The following is a 17972-nucleotide window of genomic DNA, read 5'->3' as shown; positions in this document are numbered from 1 at the left end:
GTGATGCAACACTCAGATTTTGCAAACCAGTTTTGGTATAACAAACGTATTTCGTAATGCCATAGAATTACTAAAACATTTGAATAAGGCTATCTCACTATTTATAGATTTAATTATATCGAATAGTGACATTCAAACTTACATTATAACACCCCTACAGTTGAAAGGGTGAGTATATATCAGTGAGATGAGGATCCAAAAGAGCCCTAATTCACTGGCTATGCCGGTCTGAAAACTCCTTACAAATAAGCGATAATGAATGGATTGCACTTTGTGATTTCGATAGTCAGCAAATTCCTAAATAAAATTTAAACAAAACAATCACACGTCGATTACTTTCTTTTATGAGGCACAGTGTCAAGAAATCAATATATAGACCATTTTTGGTCGGTTGCAGAATAGCTAGTTAAATATAGATAAGCATTGCAAGTAAATATAAATATTGTGAAAAAAAATATAATACCAAAATAAAAATTACACCCGCATATTTTTCCCAGTATTCAAAGCTTTGTGATCGGATCACAACTTTGCCAAATGAGCAAATGCTAGCTATTATGGTGAAAACTACTCTATTTACTCTATGGTAAGGTAATATATCAGAATCTACCTAATTACATAGAATTACCTCCTCATCGATGCAGATTTTGAGTAAATATTCCCTTAGAGGCAACACCAGCATTTTGGCGAGTCTGATTGTTTACATAATATAGATTTATATATGTACGTTGAAAATAGGTAGTTGTGAAGCCTAACAAAATTTTAAAAAAGAGAAAGAAGGAAGATATAAACAACTTACCTTTAGAGATACCGTAAAGAGTGGAGAACAACAAGTGAAGAGAAATGACAGCAAGGTTTAGTGAAACTCTCTTGTGGAGTAATTAATGAGACACTACTATGTTGGAGTCTTCTACATTCCCATCTGCAAGGTCACATATAGGAAATGTTGATGGCTGGAGGCAAGAACAACAATTAAATGATAAGAAACAGACCATACACAAAAAGCAGATACTCTAGATTAGAATGACTTTAAAAGAAGGAAGGAAAAGGAAAGATCAACACAGAAAACGCACAATCACCTCTTTAGCCACCTAAATTTTGGGATGGCCCAGAGACAAGATGAACCTGTCTTTATGGTCAGTAGTACTGGAGGAGGCTAAGATAAAAGTAAGTGACTGTTTCCATAAGAGAAAAAACAATGAAGAGGGCGTAAGCAGCCAGCGATGTAAAGTGTAGGATTCAAAACTGCGTAAGTTGAAGTGAGGAGAGGAGATATAGTCTTGGATGATAGTTAGTTTCCCCACTGCTTTCTGAACTTTAGAGACAGGACAGATTGACAACTGAATATTGTGACTTCAGAGTTAAAAGAAAAGTACCAAAACAAACAACAAAAGTTACAGGAATAAATGTTTCACTGTCAAAAGAAGGAAGAAAGCAACACAGGTGTCTAAGTGGATCACAAAAAGACCAGAAAAACAAAACAGAAGATGATAGTAAGCGTGTGACTAGCTACCAGCTCAAGAATGTAGAAATAGAGAAATTTCAGTTCTTGAGACTAGAAAAAAAATCAGGTATCTACAGAAGAAGTGTAGATGACAGAGAGCTCTAGTATGAAAAGCACAAAGACAAAGAAGTGGACTGCGTCTGCTTTCTATACAAAATGAGAGAGGCCCGTAAGTGAAGGAAATACATGTTAGTGGATTAAAACTGAAATGGAAAGCAGCACTTTCCACCTCAAATGAAATGAGATGAATGTGAGGGTAAAACATAAGAAAAGTTTAATGGGCAAGTAGAAGTCAAACATCCATAAATAAGTAGAATAATAGGCCTCAAGAACGTAACCTTTAAGGGTTTGTTTGTTTAGAATTATGCACAAGATTACAAAAGGGCTATCTGTCGAACACGAGTATCAAAATGCGGTTTCAAGCGGCTATAGGTTAGACTTTTATGCTAAAATCGTTTCAGAATACGCACACATTATCAACTTAATACCCCGAGCAAACCAAATACTTTCGCTAGTGAGCAATATTTTAAAGTGAACTTCAGAGTTTAACAGAGAAACAACTGTGGTATCCGATGGGGTAGTGTAAATGAATTTATCGCAGACTATATAGTAAAAAACAGAATAAAGAAAACTAATTCATCGTGTCAGTTGAATTCTAGAGTAATTTAATGAGCTTATATAGACCTTTCAAAATAAAAGATAATTATTTAGTATTTTAAATACAAGTGTGATATCCTCTGGTGCTAATAATTTTTCAACATACGTTTCACTTGTTTTGAATAAATTATTTTAATACAAGTGGATTGTGTACGTCCATTTATTGTTCGAATGCATTTCCAACATATTACAGACACCTACTGTCAAAGAACTCAAGCCCATATTCAAAACCTGACAAGAGTAACCTAAGAAGTACAGCATGTGGACTAATTTACTTTACACACCAAAATGATAGACAACTACTGATGATAGCTCTCTTTTGTTTCGAGGATCCTGCCTTTATATCTTTATTACAGTGGCGAGTAATGCTTGGTCATGTATTTTACAATTCAAAATTAACACTGTACAGCCATATTGACTCGCGTTCTTAATCCCATAGTATGATAATGCTTACCTGAGGGAGATGTTTCACAAGATTGCTTGAAGGTAAATAATCTCACATTGTTGTTTCATAAACCTGCCCATTCTTGACTGTACCATTCATAGACTTCATGAGTAAAGTAGAAGGGGATAACTGCTCATCCCTTTTAAACCTAGATTGGATAAATCAGGATGGTATGCTTCTCAAATTAAAGTTCTGTGGTCACTCATTGCACTATTTGAAGTGATGATGTTCCATTGGACTCTCCTACACATTATCACCTTCCTTTCTTAAAGTGGAGTATGGCAATCCTTACCAGTTCCAATTTGCTGGTGTGGTCGGTCATGGAGGCACCTTTGCTGAATGTTTAATGCAGGAAAAGACAATATCATTCAATACAGAATACGATGGCGGCGTTCTATTATTAATTGGTAGTCCTCATTCTATCCTCTCATGGGTGTTGGTACTCTGCTTCTTGGTTTTGAATTTACAGTGAGCCATAAGTTCTTATGCATATTCAAGGTTGTCTGTCTTCCTATCTTAATTTTTCTCCCCCTGTATTATGGGTCACAGCAAAGGTAATGAGAATTGTGCTGGTTCTATCCTTTTGCTATCTCTCATGTACTTTGGTGTGAAGAAGATTTTTCTCACTGGATGGTTCTGGCCAGTTTCACTGTGAGTGGAGTAGATTTTGTTTACATAGAGATCCTAAAAAAAAGGTAGTCCATCATTTGTTTACCTACTTTTCTGTTTCGGGTGATTGATTTGGATGCTTATCTTTCCTCATTTCTTTCCCATTTGGATGTGCTCTTATTTCTTTCTACTCCTTTCCTCCACTCGTTATGGATTGGCAAAGAGTATAACTGCTCAAGAAGATTGCGGTCCCTTGCTTCAGATCTTCTGATATAACTCTCTCATCTATCTAAGTATTTATTTAGGGTGGAGAATACGTCTTTATTCCCTTACACTGGTCCCTCCTAATCAACGTGAGATTCTAGCTAATGCTGTGAATAGAGAGAAATACTATATTGAAAGTACTAATTTTCCTTCTCTCGTTCTTTGGCTCAACATGGCCAGGTGGTTAAGGCACTCGACTCGTAATCTGAGGATGGCGAGATCCGAATCCCCGTCACACCAAACATGCTCGCTTTTCAGCCGTGGGGGCGTTATATAGTAATGGTCAATCCCACTATTCTTTGGTAAAAGAGTAGCCCAAAAGTTGGCTGTGTGTGGTGATGCCTATCTGCTTTTCCTCTAGTCTTACACTGCTAAATTAAGGAGGGATAGCGCAGATAGCCCTCAAGTGGCTTCACGCGAAATTCAAAATAAAACAAACCCTCGCTCTTCTGGTGCTTTAGTCTTCTGCCAAACTTCGAAGTGATAGTTCAGTAGAGGTGCATGGAGAAAGTCACATGAGTATTGTTATGCTGCTGTTGGTGACGCATGATAATTAAAATGACAGACACTTTGGAATAATTTGATTCTAATATGGCGAACAGAAGTCTTATGCGTAAAGAAAATGTTTGCATATAGAGGGAAGAAATGAAAGAGAATAACTAATTCTTGTGAGACAAAGTAATATAACTATCGAATATACATTTTAAGTGTAGGAAAATTAAAACTTCGCAAACGTATCAGTAAATTAGAGTGGTATGCTTCTACATTCAAGAAACTCAGAAATAATTAGTCTACACTAACATCACTGTGAAACTGAAGCATATATATCTATAGATATACTTACCTTAGAAGGTTCTATTGTAAGCCAATGAAGTAATGTTTCAGCATTCTACAAAAATATGAACTTTGTCACTTCATATCATGAAGACTTGTTTGTTTGTTTTTAAAGTTTGTTTATTTGGCAGGAATTTTAGTTCAGAGATCCCACATTTTAAGCTTGAGGCCTTCTCAAGATCTTGAATGCCTTTGATGAGGACACCAGCTGAAGATGTAATATCAATTTTGAATGACTTCCGCACTTTGGTACTTTACTGACATTGCAATATGTTTTCGTTTTTTAATTTTTCATAGCGATATTAATTACAATAAACAAAAGTGAATTTTCTTTCAATGTATGTATATGTTCTCATAGTAAAACCACTTTGGGTTATTTGCTGTGACTAAGGAAGATAATCGAATCCCTGATTTTAGCTATATAAATCCAAAAACGTACTGCTGTCCCATTAGGGGTCATTTCCTTTTAATATATCTAAGCTACAATCCTTTCCAACACTGTTTCAAAAATTGATACTTCTTAATAGCTTTACAACCATCAAGAAATATGTACTCAAAAAATTTATTTTCTTGATAATGTGTCAAAGATTTGAAGAAAATTATTTCGCTAAGATAATTCTTCAATACTATTTAAAATGTTTTGTAAAATAACTTTCACCTTACTAAAAACGTTCTTACACAGTTGTTTAATATTTCAAGATAGCTTTAATTGTTTGCCTTTTTTTAACGTTATACATATGTTAATTATAGATTTATGCTTTTTCCCTAATATATTATAAATGTAGTTTGTCAGTGTTCAAGTTTAATAGTTTTTTATTCCTTCACTTCTTTCTTATCCTCTCTCTTTTGTAAAGTATATTTGTCATATGTGGTACTGATGAGTTTTTGTACACCGCAGGGCTTATAAGGTCATGGAAATTATGATGGTAAATACACAGTAGTTATATTAATATTCAGACAAGTATTTTCATTAAATAATAGTAAATATTAACTTAAATAATCCATCATATCAATATTATAAAGAATAAAGAGTAATATACATTATTATAATTGATATTTATGTGGTGTTTTCAGGTAAATACTAACCAGGTCAAGTATCTTATCGCTAAATCCACTTATAATAACAGATTTGCTGCAGAAATAAGATGAGTAATTCACAATCTGATAACTTGGGTTTTCCTATAGTGAGTGAGATTGTGAGACTGGATAAACTTGGTACAGATGAAGTAGAAGAATCTTTATTTTGTAACAAATAAGAAGAAAATGCAACATGAGTACTTGTACAGCAAAACAGACACAAGTGTGTGTGTTTAAATCTATAGCTTTCTTTTTTTCAAAGTCGACCTTCGTGGAACTAAACTTAATTTTGGAATAAGTCTGTTCAATGAGCTTATTCTAGAATCCAACCAAGAAATGAGTAGACTTCTCTGTCCAGTCACTAACATTAATTCATGGCCTTTGATTTCTCAAACAATTACTAAAATTTCACACTTGATCATCACCAACTGGCCAGGACGAACAATTAAAATGCTAAATATTTCAACTATAACATCTTCTCAGGCAAAGAGACATCATCTACTGTAAAGAATAAATAATCAAAGGAATTATAATCAAGCAATCTAATTGGCATTTTAGATTACATTTGTATAATTATATTGTATATCAACTGAATAAACAAACATTTTGAAAAATCGTATATCAATGAAGCATGTAGAAAACATAATATATCACGTCATGTTTTTAAAAATATAGTTACTGATTTCATCTGACAACAGCCTTATGATATTTGGTTCTGTCTTTTTAGATACATAAGTAGTACTGTTGTAATAATAAGAGATTGGCATAACCTGATGGTTAGGGTTTTGAAATTACAATTTCCTGAACATCGAATTGAAACCAGTTGTCATATATACTCACACTTCCAGCTGTGGAGATGCTATGATATCATGACCATTGCCAACGTTCATTGGTGGAAATGAAACCAAAGCTATTCCTTCAAAATGAAGGACAACTAAAACAAGTAGTACTTGGTGCAAAATTAAGCAAACATATAAATAACTAGTAAAAATACGCAACTTTCCTCAGGTTATCAGATTGATATGTGTGTATTCTGAGCCCGTTTTAATATAAAAGTATATCCTATCTACTTTAGTTGCTAAGCAATATGACATAAAAGTCATTGTTGGAATGCATTGTTATCAAAATGCACTGGCTTTTGTATATATTTGAAGTTGTTATCATTAGGAACCACTTTCGATATGATTTTTCACTAACTTGCCTCATTAAAAAGGTACCCAAGCATAAGGATAAATAATCCAAGTTCATACCCTCCGAATTCATTTAGTCCAGGTGCAAAATTTCTGGTTTCTCGGTTCTTCTTTGGACCTTGGTGATTAGATACCTACACATAGAGACTCATAGACATACCGTTTTATTATTATAGATTATGGCTAAATTAACAATCATACAGTTTTAACTTCGCTTTCAGTAACCCAACGTTTATTGACTTCTTTTGTTCTTTACCAGAGGTTAAATAATTGTCTCCATTTCATCAGTTCCCAAATATGAGTTTGGCTACTTTTAAACACCCCTTGCCTTTGCAGTTTTAAACTGTAAATTTCACTTTGAAAAATTCCCCACTATAATTTAACAAATAATAACCAAGTCTGGCAACACTTTCACTTATGTAATGTTTTTGACTCACTCTTCCTTAACTACATTTGTTGGTTGCCACAGTTGTATACAGAACTTGAAATAATTGTATCTTGTTTGCTTCAAATATCCATATAGGCTGGTTCCGTTAGTTTGGAACCCAAGTGACAAGACATATGTTTCCTATCTCTGTTGTTATAATGTAGCTCTAAAACACACTAAGCATATCACTCGCGTGATATGTATGAATGAGGCCTCATACATTCTAAAAACTATGAGATGAGTCTTATAATGTAGCAATCCTCACTTTAGGTAAAAATTAAAATGCCAAAAATTAGCAATAGCCTGGTACAAAAGTTAAACTGCATATACGTACACAGTGAAGATTCGTACAGAGCTGTATATCAAAAATTGTCATAACCACCACTTTTAAAATAATTAACTTTTAACATTCTTGTTATGAAAACTAAATAATCATTAAATATTAAATCACTAAATAAAGTATATAACTCTTACTATAAACAGTATTGTATATCCAATAAATATTACTGTTTTAGTGAGCCCACAGACATGAAGTGTGGATATAAATATGCATATATATATATATGTATGTATAATAAAATATTACGTATCACAGGAAGTCTGATCCACAGTCCAACTGTGACAGATTAGGGACAATTTTAACATTTGGTCCAGTAAGCAGCAGAAACCTGGACTGTTTTTACCTACTACTGACTTTTCATACTCAACCGATGAAAATGTGCATACGTGCAAGGCCAAACTCTATTTCTATATTACTGAGTACTATACTTCGATGTAGAAAGGTGTTTCCCACATAAAGCTAAACGGTGATTTTATGATTTAATGTTCTTTTGTTTATAGAGGTTTTGGTGGTGTATGTTCCTCACGTGAATGTTATTTTACATAAAATTTATGTATTTAAGTTGAAACAAAAGGTCTCTAAAAAGGAAGTTCCTCATATTTCAACTGCAAGTGAATATTCTAACTCGAGCTTCTTGCTTAGAATTATCTTTAGAGTCAATCAGATGTACAAGGCAGGAAAGAATATTTAGTTTTAATTTTAATTATCAAACTTTAAATACTGAGATTTTCAATAGTGCTAACTTCAATATTCTACTCAGTTCAAAATCAAAACCAAATTACAAACTTTTAGTATAAAAGTATATTTTAATAAAGTCTCTGAACAAGTTAATGCAACTGTTTAAACTAAATGTCAAATACTGATTTTTTTAAACTGTTACGAGTAGATTTATAAAATACTTCGCTTTATGTATATAAGCCTCACTAATAAATGCTTTTGACTGTAAATTTTTGTTTTGTATATAAAATATTTCCTGAATAAAGCAACAGTATTCTTCCAAAAACCTATGCTTAAGCAATAACTTATTATTATTCAATGATTAATCCTATAGTATGAAAGATATATCCTTTTATTTTGTGTGTGTTAATTTCTGAAATATGTCTAATGCAATTTATTACAATATAACCACACTTAACTAGCTGCCAAGAAGAAAAGAAGTAGAAAGATGAACTGCAACACAAATTAGGTGCAGGAAACAACTCAAACAATATATAGTGAGCCTTGCATAGTATCCTTACACAAAAGTTTCCTGCATTTTAGAGTTAAAAGTAAGGAACGTCTGGTCCTCAGAGTATGAAAGACTGATGTTAGTCATCCCTACATTTACTTCCTTTTTTACATAGGTTTTCATTATTTTTATATATAATATATTGATAATGAAAGTACATGATCTCTTCAAGTTTCATCCTATGCACGATCGAATAGCTATCAGGTACTAACTTCCATCTCAATTCATGAAGACCTTTTTTCTGTTGTTTTATCGATTTAGTAAATTCAACCAAGAAGTATCTTGTCAAAATTAAGTTACGTGAAATAATACTTGTTGTATATTTATCCATACTGATGTTTCAGTTTTTAATTATTATATATTATCCCCAAGTAATGAGTTTGGGAAAACCGTGCTATTTTATTCATTTGTAAATATCAGAAGAAGAAATTTATCACTTTTTCTAATTTTCAATTACTCATTAAAGATGAGAAGTAGAAGTGTAACATTATTCCCAGTACCCAGTCATCCACTGCTGATCAGAAGTAGAAATACGACACTTAATCCACTTATGATTTTACGATTTAACTGTAAGACAAGTTGCATTTGATCCGTATTTCACTCCAAAGGTGAGTTCAGTGTTGTTGTGTTATACCAGTCCATTGATTTCAGTCAGATATGTCTACATTTTATTATACACAAGATTACAGATTTGGGAACATACACAAAGTTTATGAGACAGAAAGGGAAAAATATAAACATACGTGAAAAATAAAACAAAAATATTATTCTCAGTCATTATGCTTAGGCTCATTTACCAGAATGTCTGGCTTATTGCTTGATTAATTAATTTTTATTAGAATATTTTGTGAGTGAAACTGCTATCTTGCGTTTCATATATTACATATTTACTTTTCTGTATTGTTAGTTCTGCATATGCCAAAATAATGATAATACCTAGATACTAAGTAGGGAAACAAATATAAACAAACGCAAAATCAAAGAAGCCCTACTTATACAACAACTAAAACCAAAATTGAACCAATAAAAAGAAAACACCTTTATACCTATACTAATTAATAACCTTACATCTAACGGCAACGCCCCCTACAATACCATACACGTTTATACTCTCGTCTCTAAGACGTGTGTTCGGCAACCGTGAGTTGCAAACTCTCTCTTTGTTAACCTGAAGATGATGAAGGAAGGTCGAAACGTTGCTCTCTGCTTTATCAGTAAAAGTGTTAATACCCATACCAGCCACTCTGAGATACAGTGCCAGTATAGGTTCAGACAATCAGATTCAAACATCTATTACAGGTTCGAATATTAATGCATTGTGAGTTAGAGTGCAGAAACTTGAGAACCAATATGAACGATATAAAATGTTAGCTGGAAAGAAAAACGATGATAAAGTAAAATATCTAAGTTGTCTAACATATTATGCAATATTGTTCATGCTGTTTGAATATGTTAGCGGATTACTTGTGAAATTCTTCAAAATTCTCCATTCTACAAATTCGTTATAATTTGACGAGGCCTTGGTTTAATTTAAGTACACAGTTTTGGCTTGTGTCTTTGACATTAATCGGCATACTGTGAATACGTTGTTCAAAAATACCAAGAACGTCATGAATGATATTTTGTCCCATCTTTTAAAATCAACCATTGTTTATTAATGCAGGGAAACTGTTATGTAAGATTATCCTTTCTGCTACAAAAATATGGCCTCTCATGACAAGATGGTCTTAAAATGTTTAATATAGAATAATACATACTGAAAAACTATGACGTTCTTGTCTTTACCTTTTCCTTTCAGGCAATCTTTCCTCACTACACAAGTAGTAATAATTTTATTTTATAGTGTTTATTTATAAAGCTTAGTATAGCCTATTGAACAAGGCGCTCTACTCATTACACCACACGTCATCTCTTATTCAGGCGTAGGGGCTTCATAATGTAGAACGTAATCCTACTGTTCGTTGATAAAAGAGTAGCTAAATAATTTATGGCCAGTGCACATCACATAGCTTTCGTTTAGGTTTTGCACGAAATTTAAACGAAATGTGTTTATAACTATAAGCACTATGATCTTGAGATCGGAAGATCAAATTTTGTTATTATAATGTGCAGTACTTTCCAAGAAACAATTCGTGTCACAAAGAATCTTCATTATTGTTTATTCTGAATTTTACTTATGTATTATAAGTACTACTGTTGAATAATAATAAAATTATACCTACGATTTGTATATGAAAAAACACCTGCTGGAGAAAATAGTTGTGAAACAGTTACACATACTTGACTGGGTTTAGTTAAGGAAAACACAGATGGTAATACTAAAATTAGAAACATGAATTCTTCATAAAAATACTGTTATTTGGCTTGATTAACTACCAATACGCTTTGAAGATCTGTTTTGCTATGTATAATGAATAAATAAAACTATATACTTAATGTAAAGTACACAATCGGTAATAGAGATTATTACAACATGAGACAGTTTCTATAAGTTTTCAGATATATAAAAAGATCTTCCTATTTCTAGGTGAAATCAGATTATGTTATAATTTCCTTTTCATTAAATTAAGTAACAGAGCAATTGGCAACATAACTTGATGGTTGTTTACAGTAAAACAATCGTTAACATTTTATAATTGCGTTGCATGATTTACCGAAAAACAAAATACTGAAAACGAATGCTTTTCAAACAAAATTCAAATGTAAAGACAACAGTCTGATAATTTTACTAAATCTCATCACCTAGTGTGAAATGCATTATTATTTTTACTTTTTGCTAATACTATCTAGACACAGTAAGTAAAATACGATTATTTTAGTACTCTGCATTCGTCAACCTTCCTTACACTAAAAGTATAAATGCATAGAAAAGTTTAGAATTACGCTGTATTATTTAACAAGAAAGAAAATAATTAGGACGAATGATTTTAACGACATGTAACGACGACAGTCTGGTAATTTTTAATGTCACGTCACCTGATGCGTCAACGATAAGTTCGCTGATTTGTTACACTAAAATCCGCATTTCGATTCACCACAGTGGACGGAGTTCAGATAACACATTGTGTATCTTTGTGCTTTTAAACAACAATTAATTGTCTCCGTCTTTTGTGCGGTATTCTCTTTCTCTCGGTTTTTGTGTTTATTATCTGTCATACATACCCTTAGTAGTATGTGTTTATTCTGATGTTCTGTATGTCTCTTTTTTTTTTCGTAAAATAAAAATTAGAATATATATATGTATATTAAAGAACCTGTACGAAGCAAATTAGTTTACTTTCAAGTGAAAGATAACGAAACTGACATCAACAATGTTAATTTTCTTAGTTCTAACATGAGGTGCATATATTAAAGTATATTTCTATATTTTAATTTTGACCATTTCATGTTCAAGTTGTGTTTATTATATTAACATTAATTTTTTTTCTTCTAAACAAGAATCTCGGAATAATTTATGAAGTTATAAATTTGTCTTCATATAAGTCTTCATATAAATACATTTATCTGCTCATAACATTAAGGTATGTTAATATGGAGTAACGTGTAAACAATAATAATTCTTAGATATTTGCTTTTTTTCTTATAACAACACTATTTCTTTAAAATAGCTTCCCAGTGGGTCAGTTGTAAGTTAATAGACTTAGCACAATGGAATTTGGGGTTTCATTCCCCGCGGTGGACAAAGCACGGATAACCCTTTGCGTAGCCTTGTCCTTTAAATAACGACTTCTAAAGATAAAAATATTTACATGTATACAAAAGTGTTGTACCCATAACTGGATTCCAAACCACACTCATTTATGAATAAAATTATTCTGTTTCGAGGTATATCAAGTATAACGAAACGTTTTGAAATACTTTTTATTGAGAATTGTATTCTAAATAATTTAATAATTTTGATGATTGTATTTAAATAGCTTATGCGCACTAAGTTTTGATTTTTATCTAGGTTCCTTTTCTTAGATTATCAATTGATTTTACTTCCCTCATGTGGTCCTTCAATTTCAAACTGAATTCTTATGCACATTTCTTTAATTCGTTTTCATTGTTGGAACTGAGTTCACTGTGTAACGATTTGATCGACAAATTCTCGCTATCAGTAAATATTCAAGGTCATATAGTTAATGATTCTTACCTTACCAGTTCATCACTTACATTTTAAGGTTCATCATCGACTATTGATTATTTTTTCATTTGTTATAATTATAGTCGTACTATTTTTTGAATTTTTATTGTTCATACATGTTTTGGCTGTTAATAGCGTGTTTATTTGCAGCCCTTTTCAAATATAAGTTTGTAATTCCTCAATAGCATAAAAAATCAGATTTCAATACTCGCAGCGGGTAGATTGCAGATAGTCCATTGATTACATTTACACTTAACAATAAATAAGTTCATTAGTAACACGTTACCATTATGATTATGGATCATTCTTACGTGTTTCTGAAACATAAATGAATAAGTTCTAGGTTCTAATCATTAACTCCTTTAATACGTATATAATTTTTAAATGCCTTTATTTTCACTTTTTAATACTTAAAAGTGATTACAATTTTCCTCGTTGAAATTTGTATGTCAAAACTCTTTAATTTATGAAAAATAAGGACTCGATTTCTTCTTTAATTAAGTAATAAAAACAACAAATATGTAAATTAAAGATCCTAATCACACGGTATACGCTTTTCATTATCACAATTTAAGAACCGTATAAATAAATCAGTCTACTTTCAACACTGCTGTTGCTTTATCAGAGTTTATTTTACATATATAAATATATGAGGGTTAAGCATATCCCAAAAACGAAAATACCATGGCAGATTCAAATTATTATATCATAGGTAATATGTAGATGCTGGTCCTCAACAGCTATTGAATGATCCGTTGAAGCTGTAATTATTAATTACATTAATATAATTAAATATTTTTGATAATTCACAAAGAACAGACTCAAAAGCATTTATACACCAAAATATATTTGTTAAATTATTTCATAATAAAAGTGGTGGAGAACAACAAAACTTGCTCAATGTTCTAAAATATGGGCATAGTTACGTTACCTTCTTGGTATACTAGACTTACATATCTTAATCTGACAGTCATGAAAATGAAAACTTTTAAAATATCTATTCTACCTAGTATTTATAAGTTATTGTTCTGTGTTGGGTAAAATAAAATCTATATTTTTCAACCACTTTTGTTTCTTTATTTCAGATCATTTCGGATGCTATACACGTACTGGTTAATATTTCTTCAACGAGGTTTTTCATTTCATAGTACAAAGTGTTGCTATTAATATAGTATGTAAACAGGACACAGTTGTCTTTGGTACCCAACAAACAAACAACATACATTACTTCAGGATTATTATTCTAAAGTTTAATGTATCTGAAGTTTTATAGTGAGTCTTACCTGTGTCATTTTATATCAAATCCCAATATAATTATCGTTCCGACTGATTGCTTTAGCAAGTATCAGCTTGTGTATAAGGTGTAGTAGAACGAATACACATTGTTTTTCCGTTATTGTACTATGCTTCTAATGCATACATGTATTTTCACTTATCTAAGTATTTGTAAAAAATATATGATTAAATATCTTATTTTGCTTTAAAAAAGTGAGAAAAGTTATAGTAACAGTGATGCTCGTTTCTTCCTAAGTTAAACACAAAACTACACATGGAGTTATTTGTGTTCGTCACTGTTACCTAAGCTAGATTTTAAGTATTGTACGTCCGTTGAATCAATGAGGAGCAACTGTGTTGTACTTTGCTGTCAATTTCATTTGAAAAATACATTTTCAAAAGTTTAAAAATTCAAACATCTCAATCGGAAACGGTGAATGTAATAAAAAACTCAGTTCTAAATACGTGTTGGGCTTTACTCTTTATATTTATCAATCTATTTAAAAGAAACGTAGATTCTTCTTAAATGTCTTTGGGTCCTTATTTTAAAAAAAGTAGTAAAATAAGTAAAATCTAAAGACCAACCTTAATAATTAACCTCATATTGCCATAACATAAATAAGTTTCGATAACAAAAGAATCGTTATAGCAACAAATTAGTGTCCAACGAAAACAAAATAAATATCAATATAATAAATAACATCGTTGCAATATTTTGTTAATAAATTTTGATCGTACTTTTGACGTAAACTAAGATTTCTATAAACAGCTCCAACAACGTCTAATCGTTATAAAGCACATTTTAACCTTATTAACTTACATCTTCAGAAACATTTCTCCCTCATTTCGATGTGTGTCAAATTTATATCCACTTGAGCTGCTTTATAATTCTCCATGATACATTTTATCATTTTCTGCATACAAAAATAAATAAAACTTAATGTTATCTAAAATAGTAGAAGACTGTAGGTTTGAGAAAACGTAAACTGTGTTTGCTTTAAGCTTTAAAATTGATTTAGAGATTTAAGAGAAGAATGTATCACACGTGATACAGTTTTATAGGGCTCTGAGTGACCGTAAAGTTAACTCGTGCAATCCGTTGCTCATAACTCCCCAACCCTAATACCTACCTAATAACATAGAGTTATGGACGACACATTTTCGAAGTTACAAGATTTGTTTCCTTATTTTTCCCAAACTCCACCCTAATTTATGTTGTGTAATATAACGTCCAGTCAAGAACAATTTCTACTTCTCTGTCGAAATATGTTTTACCTTCCTACTTTAAGGCTGTCACGTGAAGCAGCGATATTTACAGATGTTTTCTAATTTCTCAGCTATGAAGAGAATAAGAAGTGAAGTTGAGTAGACTTGCTCTTTAATTCATGTGACTATTTTATCTCCTTCAATTGTTGCTTCTGTTGATTGTGTGTTCATCTTTATCCAAGCAAGTTTCGCAAAGATAGTATTAAGTTCGTTTCAAGTGCAGCATGTATTTTCATTGTCAGATGTTCATATCATTATAATTTACTTTTTTAACTCCATCTTCAGTCGGTTAGTCAGTTGGTTTTTCAGAAGTTAAACCTGCAGGCTCATAATCCAGAGCTCATTGTCTTGCCTTGATTTTAAGAACACATGAACAGTCGATCAGCAAGTATTATGCTTATTATTCCGTTATACCTGTAACACATCACTGGGCCAGACTAGGCTCTCATGTGATTTTGTGAGCTGTACCTTCATTTATCTTTATAATACCGTAGGACTGTAGTGCTGTTTCTATTCTTAATCAAATAAACAGTTGCATTGTATTATCATATTTCTATAGTGTTGTATTTATCCTCATATAAATTATAGTTATACAATAGTTACACATAGTTGTATCTAGTTAAGAATACTTAGATAAATAATTAATTTTAAAGATACATTTCAAGCATTAACGTTATATCTGAAAAATTCTGATGATTGTAAGAATTAATTTTGATTGAAAAGATCAGAGTAGTTTAAATTTACAAATATGACAAACGAGTCTTCATATAAACAAATTTTAAATATCGTTTATAATTTTAAAATAAAACAATAATCTCAAAATATAATCCTAACACTATTTATAATTGATCTAAACGACATCGAGTGTCCAGTTTTGTTGGTTTTTTGTTTTTAAACAGAGTGGGCAGAAACAGATGAGACATGGACCCGAATTCAAAATTAAAACTATGCCTAATTCAGCTATATTAAACTTCTAAAGTTAGTATTTGGCGCACACCTACACAGTGGGCTATCTATGTTCTGCCCATCTTGGGTATTGCAACTCGAGTTTCAGCATATTAAGCCCGCAAACCTACCGCTGAACTATTGATGGGCTCGAGTGACGCAAGTTTAAAATTTTATTCAAGGCGCTGTAGTTACGTTGGATAAATTACACTGTTAGCCAATCTATTGGTTTAATTCTTCATTGTCAAATATTTAAAAAAACAACTCATAGTTCAAACTCCCAAATTACAGTTTCTGTTGATAACTGTAACCTCATTTTTTAATTTGTCATCTGGTGGATAATAGAGAATATTTTTAGTCTAATATTTCATTATAATACGTGTTAATGTAAAGAAATAGATATATTTTAAAGACTGATTATATAAGCATAGATTAAACAGAAAGTGATACAATATTTCATCATCACCTGTGCATCTACACGTCTTTCTTCAGTGCACACTACATTCAATAACTCGTTATACTTCTTGTGAGTATATGTTGCCTTTTCACAACCTTCAATTGCATCTGAAAACTTGAGATGAAAAATACTTTCTAATGAATCAACTTCAGTATTATATTCTACGACTTTTTTACATAGCATTAAATTAATATACCAGGAACGATATAATTGCACTAAATAGTCTTATAACTACATTAAAATATGATTATATTTTTTTACAATCAAATTACCATGTTTATAAACTGAAAGTACGAATATGCTTGAAAAAGAGAATGAAAAGCATTAAATTAAAATAAAATCGTTCGACATCTTAGAGTTATGTCGAAATATAATAACATAGTGATATGTTCATTAATACTTTGGTATAACTTACTGAATAAAACATTTTCTGTTAATGACAAAACTTCATTTTCTAACTTTAAATATCATAACACCAGAACCACCTACGCTTTCAGACTTTTCTCTAAAAATGTCTCCCATGCAGTTTCTCACTTTATTCACTTTTCCAGGATTGTTTTCATTCATTTCTGCATTAAAAAAGTTTTATTTACCTGATTACAATAATTTTCTTATATTGTGAATCAACTTTCATAAAAATTGCTTTACGAAAAAAAAAGAAAAAATTATTGTTTCCCTTTATAATAAATTATAGAGTATAGTTGAATATAAAAGAAAATTGCTTCACTTAAATATGTAAACAATAATAACACTTATTTCAGTAATACTATTGCTAAATATTTCAAAGATCATTAAAGTTTGAAAATGAACTTACCACACAAAAATTGCAAGGTTGAAGATATATCGTTGCAGTTCATCAACGTTAAGTTCACGAACAGAAAGAGAGCTACGTATACAACTTTCATGTTGAGAATGTTAGTGTTTTCACGAAGGTTAGAAATCCGTTTTTATATCATTCACCCACAACACTTTTCAGCCAATTTCCAACTTTCATGAAGCTAATATGTACCAATCATTGCAAACAGTTTTTCTCATTGGACAAATCGCGTTTGGTAACAAAGCAGCCAATAACAGAGAGATAATACTAAACATACGGTAGGATCACATGCTACAGAAAAATCGTCTGTGGTTTCATTCTTTGTGGAAGCTTTACTCTGTTACGGCTCGTTATGAATATTACAGGTTAAAAGTGTTGTTAGAAGATACATCCAGCACAAGAAAATGTGATACAGGTTAACAGTACGTGTACTTAAAGTGTAGAATTGTATAAAACTCTTTAAACAGAACATTAATAAAATGTTTACTTATCATTTAGTAGCTTAAACTGCAAA

General features: G+C 31.4%; 1 protein-coding gene across 1 annotated transcript; it reads right to left on the bottom strand.

Moving 5' to 3' along the window:
• Positions 1 to 13311: 13311 nt before the first annotated feature.
• On the bottom strand, positions 13312 to 17611 carry LOC143222056 (uncharacterized). The gene is made up of 5 exons (XM_076447905.1): positions 17456 to 17611; positions 17131 to 17210; positions 16651 to 16755; positions 14794 to 14887; positions 13312 to 13459 (listed from the first exon to the last, which is right to left on the bottom strand). Exons 1-4 carry the CDS (start codon positions 17544 to 17546, stop codon positions 14798 to 14800), a joined length of 366 nt encoding a protein of 121 aa, XP_076304020.1. The 5' UTR covers positions 17547 to 17611; the 3' UTR covers positions 13312 to 13459; positions 14794 to 14797.
• Positions 17612 to 17972: the final 361 nt, after the last annotated feature.

This window comes from Tachypleus tridentatus, chromosome 8 (genome assembly GCF_004210375.1).
Source record: "Tachypleus tridentatus isolate NWPU-2018 chromosome 8, ASM421037v1, whole genome shotgun sequence".
Taxonomy (NCBI): domain Eukaryota; kingdom Metazoa; phylum Arthropoda; class Merostomata; order Xiphosura; family Limulidae; genus Tachypleus; species Tachypleus tridentatus.
This window is presented reverse-complemented; position numbering and strand designations above follow the sequence as displayed.